This window comes from Bactrocera latifrons, unplaced genomic scaffold (assembly GCF_001853355.1).
Source record: "Bactrocera latifrons isolate USDA-ARS-PBARC rearing strain unplaced genomic scaffold, ASM185335v1 scaffold_9, whole genome shotgun sequence".
NCBI lineage: Eukaryota > Metazoa > Arthropoda > Insecta > Diptera > Tephritidae > Bactrocera > Bactrocera latifrons.
This window is the reverse complement of record NW_017537600.1, coordinates 2,982,427-2,994,676: the sequence shown is the minus strand read 5'-3', so window position 1 is coordinate 2,994,676 and position 12,250 is coordinate 2,982,427. Positions and strand designations below refer to the sequence as shown.

Below are 12,250 nucleotides of genomic sequence, written 5' to 3'. Positions count from 1 at the left end.
TATTTTAAGTGCAAACTGCTAATACACGGAAATAAAGTATATATATATATATGTCTAGTTATAGGCAGACAATTTGGAGTGAATGGCAATGTAAGGAACAATCATGGCAGACTTACAATGTATAGATATTGTGTTTCTTCAGTAGTAGACGTACAGTAAATAAAGTTTATTGAATAATAATTTAAATTGTGTCAAAAATAAAATATTTCTTAAAGTCATAAAATAATAGGTTGTCAAAAAAGTCTTGCGGTATTTTTATTGAATTTTTTTCAATTTTCAATTGTTCATAAAATTATTTTTGATGACTCATGCCCAGCTCTTGACCGATGCTACGGCTGCTACTATGTCGGTTATTTCGACTAATTCAGCGATTTGATCGCAATTTTCGACGACAGGCCTTCCGAAACGTGGCGAATCTACGACCACCTCTACACCAGAACGAAAATGTTGAAACCATCGTTGTGCGGTGGAAATGGAAACTGTATCGGGTCCATAAACTGCACAAATTTCATTGGCGACTTGAGATGCATTTTTGCCTTTATCGTAGTAGTACTGTAAAATATGCCGTATTTTCTCTTTATTTTGCTCCATGTTTGCGACGCTATAACCCACGAACGACTTAAAAGAAACGACAATCAATCAAACACTTGTTAGCGCGTGAAATTTTCAAAAAGGTATAGCATGAACCGATGCGACGAATAAAACTAGTACGTCGCGCTCTCAGCGCCAACTAGCGAAAATACCGCAAGACTTTTTTTTAAATTTAATAAAATATTTTATTTTTGGTCCTTATTTTAAACGATTTTTAAAGATATAATTTGATTTTAATTAATTTTTTTTTTATAAAGTTTTAATTTATTGAAATAAATTATATTTTTAATATTTTTGTGTAATTTAATTTGATGTTCTAACTTCCAACCACAAAAAAAATTTTAATACCGACTCATACTCTCTAATAAAATAAAAGAAATAATTGTCCTTGGTACTCACCAACATCGAAGCTGTACGCCAACGGCACGAACTGTAGCGCCACTGTGCACAGTAGAGCGATTTGTAGTAGTCGATAGTTATAGTTGCGGGAAGAAAGGCACTGTTGGGAGAACATGTTGCGGGTATTAGTGTTGTTGCGCGGGTGTGAACTGTGTTGATGGAGGTGGTGGTAATGAGACTTTGAATTTCTACTACTCAGTGTGCTTAGAGTTGTAGTTGCTGTTGTGTGGCTTGTAGTAGTAAGCATTTTTGTTATTTTGGTTTTTTATTATTTTTCGTGTGGGTTTCAGTTTAAAGTGTAGCTTATATTTTTAGAATTTCATAGATATTTTTTGTTTCACAGTATAGAGTTACAGCATTTAGCCTTTTGTTGCTTAATATCTCGCTATTTTCGTTGCAAAAAGTTTAGTGGATATAAATCATAAGAGGCAGTGTCGAATTTTAGATTTTCTGAAATGAGAGGAAATACATAAATTTTCATTAGAATGTTGTTATGGTTTGATTTTTTATAATAAATTAAATAATTTTTATGAACCTTTTAGAAAATAATTTATATTTATGTAAAATTAGCGCTTTCACCTTTGTAAGCTGCTGCAGTGAGCTTTAAGTGCTTGAAAAGCTGTGACTGACAAATCTTTATTGAGTCTGTTTTTTTTTTTTTTTGTTTTGCTTGTATTAGCTATTGCCAACTGCGTGGGTCAAGTATCTAATTATCGAGAAACTGCAGCAATTTGCTTGCTGAAAATTGCAAGCAGACTCGTTAGCAACTTTGCAGACGCGTTTTGTTGCAAGCACACTGCTTTTATGACGTATTTATTTTTTGTTACATTTTTCTTTATTTTTCTTTCCATATTATTTTTGCGATTTAATGTAGCCGTATTTACCCGAGTTCTTACTACTTTTTACAGCATTTATTGCTTTATTGCTGTTTTCTTTACTTGCAATGCTGTGCCATTTTCGTTGTTTTTATACTCTAAACAGGGTATATTAAGCTTACTATGAAGTTTCTAACACCCAGAAGGAAAATAAAGAGGCGTTATAAAATTTGTACATATATAAATGATTAGCGTGACGAGCTGTGTTGATTTAGCCATGTCCATCTCTCCGGCTGTCTAAATATACGCCAAACACTTGGCTCTCCGTTTTTAAGATATCGGTTTGAAATTTTGCTCACGTTCTTTTTATCTCAGGAAATTGACTATATGTTGCAACTGAAGATATCGGACTACTATATCATATAGCTGGCATACAAACTGTTCTATGAGAACCAAGTCCTTGTACTGGAAACTTTTTTATCTTAAAAGATATCTGCACGAAATTTGGCATGTATTACTACACAAATTAACGGTACAATCTCCCAATAAATTGTTCAGATCTGACTACTATATAATATAGCTATCATACTAACTGGTCCATTAAAATTATGTCTTTGTATTGAAAACTTTTTTATCTGACCAGCTATCTACACGAAATTTAGTTTGTAATATTTTTCAAGTTAACGGTACAATCTCTCAACAAACTTTTCAGATCGGACCACTATATCATATAGCTGTCATACAAACAGACCAATCCAAATAAAGATCTTGTATGGAAAATTTGCTATTCGTTAAAGATATTCTAGCTTCGGTGCAACTGAAGTTATCGTTTTAGTTTGTTTTGAAATTTTTTTGTAACAAAATCTTTCTCTTAGCCTATATTTCCACATCCACTTTGCTGCGTCAGCATTTTATTACCGTCAAGTTTAGCTACTAGTTTTAGTTGCCGGCTGTTATTGTTGTTGCAAGTGAAGCAGTATTTTTTGTATTTTATTATTCTGTATTTTTATTATTCTTGTTGTTGTTGTAACTATAGCTGTTAATTTTTTTAATGTTGTTGTTGTTACACAATTGCAACAGCGAAATTAAAGCAGAGCAGCACCAATACACAGCAATTGCTTTCAACCGCAATTTGTAAGTGCATGTGTGTGCGTGTGTAGATGTTGCAGCGTGTTGGTTAGATGTTGATGGCGCTTACTATATTCCTACTCACATGTATATGTACATATGTATATGCCAACTAACTGACGGACTGACGCGCGGTGTAATGTTGGCGGACTGCCTCACTTGCTATGCGCTGAATTGGAGTTGTGCGGCAAACAAGCGGCCAGCGCAACCTATTCACTCAACACAAATGACTTGAAAATGGCAACAAACCAGGTTAGCTGTCTATGTTGGTTGTATGTGTGCTTACGGTAGCGCCGAGTTGCACCGCTTTTCTTCCCGATTTCTATGGGCATATTTGCCTTAGCTGTATTTATATAAAAAGTGCAACAGTAGCAGCAGCTAGAAAAAATGTTGCAAGTATAAGGCAGAAAAAAATATGCTGTATAGAACAAGCCAGCTAAATAAAAGCGACTGGCGTCAAGCAATGTAGGCGCTCTGCTCAGGTTGATGTGGGAAAAGGCGCAACGAAAATTGAAAAAAAAAAATTATAAAATTTGCCAAAGCTAAGAAAATGGCAAGGGGAAAAAAAATATATACAGTGAATGTGTTGAACTCTTAGGTAAACTAGGAAGCTTTTGTACTCCATGCTATGTATTTGTGTTGCCGGGTTGGCGCTCCGAAGAGTACACCAGCAAAATGAAGTTGAATGAAAAGCGCAACGTCAGCATGAATGAAAATTGCACGAAATTGCCACATGCCACATAAGCGGGCATACACCATCACACATATACCAGCGCTATGGTATATACTTCCTCATACATATTCATTATGTTCCATAATAGGCACGCCTTCCTTCGCGCTACCCGCCAACTGCTGTTGGCTATAGGCTTTACGCTGGCTGCTTCTCATCAAGCATGTTTCCTTGCCTACAATGTGGCGGCTTAATTGAACTTTCTAATAGCAGGTTTTGTTACAGTAAATATACACTTTGATGTGTGTGTGTATATATATGTATGTATGTGCGTGAGTTTGTATGCTATTTTGTGGGCTCAACAATCTAAAGTGTTGGGTAGCACCGTTTGTAGGGCGTTAGCAATTAGCATAGTGCATTAAGGTTGAGCGGTTTGAAGAGAAGACCAAATTGGTTTGGAGCTGATACAACGAAAACGTATGTATGTATATCTGTGCTCTATATAGCGCTTTTGAATTAGGAGAGCTCATTCAGTTTAGACTCTATGAAAGAACAAAAAACCCTGGCTTTAGCTTAAGAAAAACCGATTGACATTTTGGAACCGTTAAAACTGTTCTTTTCTCATCATTGAGAGAGAGTTTTTGATAAATGGCATCATTTCATGAATGTGGTGAGTCCAAATAACTTTTTAAAGCTTTCACCATACCTATATCTCTTCATAAATCTCACTCATTCATACTCCCTGCTTAGAAGAATGAAGTCAAAACTGCAATCCCATTAGTAGCCCTTCGATATAAAATTGTAATATCAATTATCAAAGAATAGTGAAGACTTGTACCAAAACACTACATTCTGACACTACTTCAAAACATGCATGGTGAGTAGAAAATAAAACGCAGTGGAGTCGGAGAAGACGGCACTATTGAAAATGCTACAGGCGACGCTCTTTAAATGACTCACGAACGCACTCGCTGTTCTTCGGTAGAATCGAGACTATTTCAATTCAAGAACTGAGTAATAAATAAAGGACAATGCATTTCCGGGAAGGTATGTTAAAGATAACAACTAATGGTTGCTCTGAAGTTGAGTTTGCAAGCCAAAAAATTCTTGAATACATTTGTTTTAATTCAAAATTTTAATTTTTCACATGGATACTTATATCTTTTGAAAGTGGAAGTGGAAGTGAAAGCTCTTTGGCAAGTCAAGTCAAGTGAAAGCTGTTGCGCAAAATAATCTCAAGTGTTTATTATTAGATAAACCTTAAATAATAATCATATTTATCGAATGAAAGCTCGTTGGCATCTTAAATAAATTGAATTTTTTATGCCCAGTTACCACATAAAGCTCGCAGCTATGAATATATTTTTCAACTTTAAAAGTTGAACAAAGTTTCCATTTACTACAGCTTAAATACTAATATCCTTTTAGAAAGTGAAAGCTCATTGGCAGGTCAAGTCAACTGAAAGCTTTTTTGTAAAATAATCCCCAACAATTATTATTAGTGAAATCTAAAATAATAATCATGTTTATGAAATGAAAGCTCTTTGGCATATAAAGTCAAGAAAAAGCTGCATGCCCAATTGCAAGATAAAAAGCTCACAGGCAAGAATTGGTCATTAAATTTTAGAAGTTGAAAAACAATTCAAAGCTTTCAAAGTGTATGAAAAGCTTAGTTCAAAGCTTTTTACAGTGCCAGAATTTCACTGCATTTTTTAGTCAATTATCATTTACTTTGCTCAACCGAAAGCTTTGCGAATTTTTACCATATGACAGCTCTTTGCAATCTAAAGTCAAGTGTAAACTTTATGTTCAGTCGCAAACATTAAAGCACACAGGCAGGAATATATTTGTAAACTTAAAAACTTGAAAAAAAAAATTTAAAACTAAAGTGCATGAAAAGCTTATTTGAAAAATTTAAAGTTGTTTTTTTAATAGCTTTCATCAATTTAAAGCTAAGAGTTTTGAAACATTTCACTGCATTTTCTTAGTCAAGTATTATTTACTTTGATCAACCGAAAGCTTTCTGAATGTAAGTTCGAATACATTTCTGGATTCCATTTCGTTTTTGTTCTCAAGTTTTCAAATGGACTTGTATTTTTTATTTAAACCTTAGTGAAATCCCTCAATATTAACGCAAATTAATTAAATCCTTTCTGAAACACACATTTTTAACTACAAATTCCTTTGTTGAATACTCAATCTTTTAAAAAATCAACGCAACCTCCAACCCAACCTAACTTAACCCCAACTCTTCAACATATTTCATGTGCTGAGTTTCGCAGCAAATTTCTAATAAAGAGAAACGTGCATGCCAACTACTACTATGAAATTACTAGATTCCCAGTCAATAAATTAACAACAAAACTTTGCACATTTCATTGTTGTTGTTGTGGTGCTGGGTTTCCTGCTAGCAAACGTGAACTGAGCACGGCACAGCAGCTGAAGTTGAAAAAAAGTGGCAAGTGATGGAACAAAGTACTGTCAATAATTCTTCGTTTAATTGCAACTTTCCAACTGGAACCGAGAGCCTACAACAGCAGCTACAACAACAACAACAACAAAAACAGACATGTATGCCTTGAGACTGTCCTTAGCGCGACTAAGCATTTGCAGTTTAGACGAACTATGGCCTCAAGCTGTAGACGGCTGACGGCAGCAAGCGTAGTGCTGAGGTGGATTGTCAACAATGCTTGCAGCAAAAGCACAGCGTCATTCAATCGGTGCCATCAGTATTTTGTGCCGATTTTCCTTTCCTTTTGTCGTTTTGTTGTTATTTTTTTTTTATTATTATTTTTTTTTTTTGTTTGTGCCTGACAAAGTATGCAGCAGTGCAACTCGTCTGAAGTGATGGTCGGCGTGTCGTATCACAGTTACATCTTGGCAGCAGCTGCTGGAGGCAGCTCTATGGAGGCAGCTGTGTGGAGACTGCGTCGGATTTCGGTTTTTGCCATTGAGATGGTTAACAATTTAGTGGAGTTTTAGTTAAAGTTCTGCCTTAGCTTGGCCGTGTAGGCATTTCCCGCGGATGTGTCCCTACTTGCTGACTATATTTTTTTACCTGCCACAGCGCGTTGCGTCTATTTGTCGGCGTTTTAGGCTTTGAAAGTTGAGTCGGCTCCGGCATATTGGCATAAAGATAGATGCCGTAAAACGTGTGACTAGCGTAAAAAAGCAGATGGCTAGATACTTTGCACTTGCTGGGTGACGCTTAGGTGAGCGCGCGGTAAGTATGCGTCGGTGGGCAACTATTTATAATCGCACATTTATAAATACAATATATATTGCAATCATGGTAAGTACGCGCCACCGCTAGGGTTACAACGTCGCTACGCATACTTGAGCTACTTTATGTTGTTTTTTTTTTTAGCGCGCGCGCTTGCCACACGTTTAAAGGCAGTCAATAAATAAAAGTGCGGTGAATGTAAAGACTTTAAGTTAAAAAGTATTGCCACGATAAAGGATAGCATGCAGACATTTATTACACTGCCACGACTATGCAACATGCCGTGAGTGTGCCACTTTGTTGCACGTTGCCACGATTCTACTTGCCCCGCATACGAGCCGCCTATCTGAGCGCGACTTTTCAATTTTCTATAATTTATAGATGATTATTTTTTGCGGCCGGCCGCGTTGCAACATTACCCGCCATGCAACGCATAGCTAGTTGCGCGTGTGCCACATTTACACACAGTGTTTTTTTATGCATTTTCGCACAAAAATGGGTTAAATTATTAATGATAGCCAGCGGACGAAACCGTGTGGCAAATACTCGCATTTTGCTATAAGCGGCACTAGCCGCAAGTCTACATCGCTACGCTTGGTACTGTTGGTTGGCGTGGCAGCATGCAACATATTTAGTGGCGTTGCTTTGTCGCTTGCAGTTACTAGTTGTGGTGTTTAAGCTTTTTTCGTCGCATTGCGCGCGGCATAGTTGCAACAATCGGCGGCATTGGCAACGGCCTTTTCTACACAGACGCGCATACATATATCAGTATACGCAGCGCATCACTTTGTAGTTACTGCCGGCGGCTTTTGAAGCGTTTGTTGATTTTCCACTTTTCTCCACCACGCCCCTCCACTTTCTGGCGGTATTTTTGTATGTCAGGTGTTTCTCTTTCGCTGTCGCCTGTTGGCGGCACCAGCTGCATGTCGCCTCTGGTGGACTTTTGACCGCTCTGTGGCACTGTTGTGCTTGCGTTGTTGGCTATTTGCTCGTACAGCTGTCGTCAACATTTTTACGCATTTGTTCTCTAGTTGGAATTTCCCAGTTGTAATTTCTTTTTTTTGTACAGATTTTTATAAATTCCTATGTTTTTCTTAATAGCTGAAGCCTGACATTCGCTTTGCAAGCTGGTTGTAAATCCTGTTTATCTGCATGTCAGCGAAACTAGTCGGCTAAGCGCTTAGCTATTAATGCCACTCTTCATTGAATATGCCGTTTTCTTAAATTAATCAATAAATGTTTGCTTGAAACCCCATGGGTGGTCTATGGCTTAGCATGAGCTTACAGCCTATCAAAAAAATCGAGCAGGTCATGACCGAAGCTAAGAGCGGTAAATGAGTCGCATAACGATTTCACATAAAATTTTGTCAGCAAACATCAACATGACTGTCATTATTATTATGTTGCATGCCGTTAAAATATGTGTACGGCATCTGAGCATATGAATAGACTTTACTACTGCCTACATAATGACAACTGCGAACTAACGATTGAAGTCTAACGACTGCCGGCAAGTTTATTTTAATTATCGAAAATGAGTTTGGCTTTCGCTTCGAAAATCCTTATAAAGATTAAAGATATTTTTCTACCCGAAAATCCTTTAAAAATCTGTCTTAATACCAATTATTACTTTTTCAGTTACCAAAGCTTCAAAGGAAAAAGTAGAAGTCCTTTGGCAAGTCAAAGAAAGCCTTTACAACATTATGTATTGATTTCTGAATTGATAAAGCTTAAACAATAATTATGTTTATCAAATGAAAGCTCTTTGGCAATTTAAGTTAATTAAAAAAATAATCCAAAATATTATTTTCAGTAAAACTTAATTACCCAGAAAGCTCTCAAGTTTGGCTTTGTAAAAATCTTTTATTAATGTTAAATATAAATTTTTCTGTTACCAAAGCTTAAAAAGAAAACGTGATAGCTCTTTGGCAAGTCAAGTCAATTTTTTACAACATTATGTTTTGATTTCACTGTTGTTAAAGCTTAAACAATAATATTGCTTATCAAATGAGAGCTCTTCTTTTAAGTTAACATTTTAAATATAAGTTCTTCAGTTACCAAAGCTTAAACGAAAAAAAAGGTTAAAGCTCTTTAACAATTCAAGTAAATACGAAGTGCCTACAAGAATATACATTTGTTCTTCAGTTACGAAAGCTTAAACAATAATTATGTTTTCAGTTAAGTTAAGTAAAAGCTTTCTGTCAAAATAACCCAAAATATCAGTTAAAGCTCAAACAACAATAGAGTTCTCAAATAAAGCTATTTGGCAACAAAAGTCAAGTGAAAGACATCTGTCAATCTCGAAATTCAAAGGAGTTTTAATAACTTTCGAAATACAAGAAATCGTGTGAAATTTTAACGTATCTAAGTCAGATATCATTGACTTTTGCGAACCACAAGCTATCTGCAATATTTAGAAAATTTATCTATATTCTATTATTAGGTTTTCTGAGCATTTTAAATGAAAATTTCGTACATTTGATTCTAAGCTTTTCCAGGTAAAGCTTTACATAGTTGATTTGGAGCTTTTGAGTAAAAGTTTTTAAATATTAATAAGCTAATAAAATCACTTGCACGTTTGCTATGAATTATTATCACACCGTAGGTTCATATGGCTATATATATTGTTCAAGCTTTAAATTTGACCTTGTAGTTCCCGAATTAGTAAAATACATTATTGTTAAATTTAACGAAAGCTTCTCACTGTTGACTTAGAGCTTTGTTTAGTAAAAAACGGTCACGGTGCAGTTAGAGCTTTTTACGTAAAGATTTAGCAGTTTATCGCGAGCTTAATCAGTGAAAGAATTACCAAGTTGATTTTGCGCTTTTTCAATGAAAATCTTTGTGAGGTTGATTTGAAACTTTTTCAGTGAAAGTCTCACATGGTTGACTTAAAGCATTTTCAGGTGGAGATTTGCGAGGTAGATTTGAAGCTTTCTCAGTGAAAGCTTTGCAAGGTTGATTTGAAGCTTTTGCAGTGAAAGCTGCTAAAAGCTAATTGATTTTTTGCGTTGAATTCTTATTTTAGATTGATGCAACTTGTCGACAACTTAATATCGCAGCACTTAAGTTTGCTTAATACATTATTGTATCATACAAAACTATAAATATAAAGGCTTGATTTTATTAGTCATAAAACTTAATAAGGAAGTAACCATGAAAAATTATCTTAGTCACCCTAATAATAATAATAAATCTCAAGTAGATAATCAAAAAAATGCCATTAACTAAACAATTTTAACGGGCGCAATACAAACAAACTTCCCTATTAAGTGCTGAAAGCAGAAAGAGATTTCCAAAAAGCAAAATTCTGAGAACACCACAAAACTGAGAAAAAACTTAATTGGATGCTGAATGCATGCTGTAGATAAATCTTTGCTTTTCGGCGAAATGTTTACAAGCGAAGTGAAAATTATTTATGCCCATTGACGCACAGCGACGCAGAATGGCTGAGTAAGTGAGTGTTTATGCTGTTAACTGGGCGCTCAAGCGCGATTGACTGACTAACTCACTGACGGAATGACTGAATTACTGATGACAATTTGCATAACTACCAATTGAATCAACAATTGATGACTGTCAGCTGTCAGCAAACATCAACATGACTGTCATTATTATTATGCTGCATGCCGTTAAAATGTGTGTACGGCATATGAGCATATGAATAGAGTTTACTACAGCCTACAAAATGACAACTGCGAACTAACGATTGCTGTCTACCGACTGTCGGCAATCAGCAGTCAACTGAGTGAGCGCAAGTGTTGAGTAGTATAAGGCGCACATTTAACGTTTATTACAAAGGCAGTAGTAAAATAAAATGGGCGCAACAACTGAGTGTCAAATTAAATTGATCAATTAACCACTTGATGTGCTTGTAGACATATATGTACATATATGTAAGTATGAATGCAACAGAGAGAGAAAAAAAGTATGCTCAGTAAAAATCATGTGGCCGGCGACAAATACCGACTGCTCCACTTTCGGCGCCCACGCCAACAATTGACAGTTGGGGAGCGGGAGTGTGGGTGCGCGACGCTTTATCGTCTGCGCCACGCTCTCGGTATACCGAGGGCAGCGAACGCGCGCAATTGACAGCTGTAAGCTAGTTTGTATTGACAGTTGCACACAATAGGTAAATAAATATGGTAGACGGGAGATGAAAAAGGTAACAAATTGTTTGTAAATATGTACAAAAATATTTAAGCATATATATGCTTATTTGAAATGTGTAATATGATGAAAAGACATCGGCATTGCAACGCCACAAAGCCAACAACATAAAAGTAAACAAATAAGTATGTAGCAAAGGCATAAAAGTCGAAACTTTCATTTGTTGACAAAGTACATAGTTGGTTACATGATATGTGTCATGCGTGGGACGACACTAAATAATACTGCTAATGAAGAAAGTGTGCATCAACGCTTTTTGTCATTCATACAATTGCCTGTCAAGTGGTGCTACGAATTTTCCGCTCTTCTCTGGCAGCTAACGCATAAGTTTGTTAGATTCACTTGTCAAGCGAAATGCCAAAAGTGACATTTAGTCGAGGACATTTTAATGAATTTGTGACATGCGTGCAGTACTTTTCTGTCACTATTCAACTCTTTAACAATATTTACTGCAGTTTGTAAAATTTTGTGCGTATCCTCAACACGAAACATTAAATTTTTATGCTACCCTTATTTTTGTCAAGTTTTCTACATCAAGTGCGTCACATTTTCTAAGTATTTTCATATTTGCTACACCACATATCCTTCAATATTTAATTGCGTCTTTCATTCCATTCGATCTTTTTCGCAAAGGGTGTCCTTTTGCTGTCTCATTCGCTCTCTCTCTCACTGTTAGTTGCAAAAAAGTTTTGCCAATTCCTGACAACTTTGACAACATAAGTGACGTGTGTGCAAGGGTCGCAATTTTCCTATTCTATTTTGACAGCTGTCAAAATGACATTCAAGTGCGATTTGTGCTGAGAGTTATGCAAAAATTCAGTTCATATTTATCATGCATAAATATAATACATTATACTGGCATACTTGAAAGTAAAGCTGACAAATCAGTTGTGTCCAGATGAGCGTTGGCAGGGTGCGAAAAATAACCCTAAGCGCTTAACCTGTTCTAAAAGCTGTTACCAACTAAACTAAACTGACACTTGTGCTCTTCACTGGTAATTTGATAAACAGATTCGATAGGGGTTGCAACATATGTACACCAAGGCAAAAATTTGTTCTTCCATAGAATACAAAGGTCATAGCGAAAGCTGAGTGAAGAGTTACCGCGCTCAGAGCAAAAAGAATTGGACAATAACAACTGGGTTAGAAAATACAAAAGTAAATATTATACAAAAATATCAGAAACAGTGGAAAATTTTGACCAAGATGTGGTGGGCATTGAGAGGAACTTCTAAGGCGCGGCCAAATCTAAGA

General features: G+C 36.0%; 1 protein-coding gene across 1 annotated transcript in view; it reads right to left on the bottom strand.

Moving 5' to 3' along the window:
* The window catches only part of LOC108977474, a gene marked incomplete at its 3' end in the record, with an annotated part of 158,984 nt that overhangs the window by 101,164 nt on the left and 45,570 nt on the right, over positions 1–12,250 (bottom strand). The window contains 1 exon segment of the mRNA XM_018947170.1: positions 991–1,440. Within this exon segment, the coding sequence (XP_018802715.1) occupies positions 991–1,237 (247 nt within the window).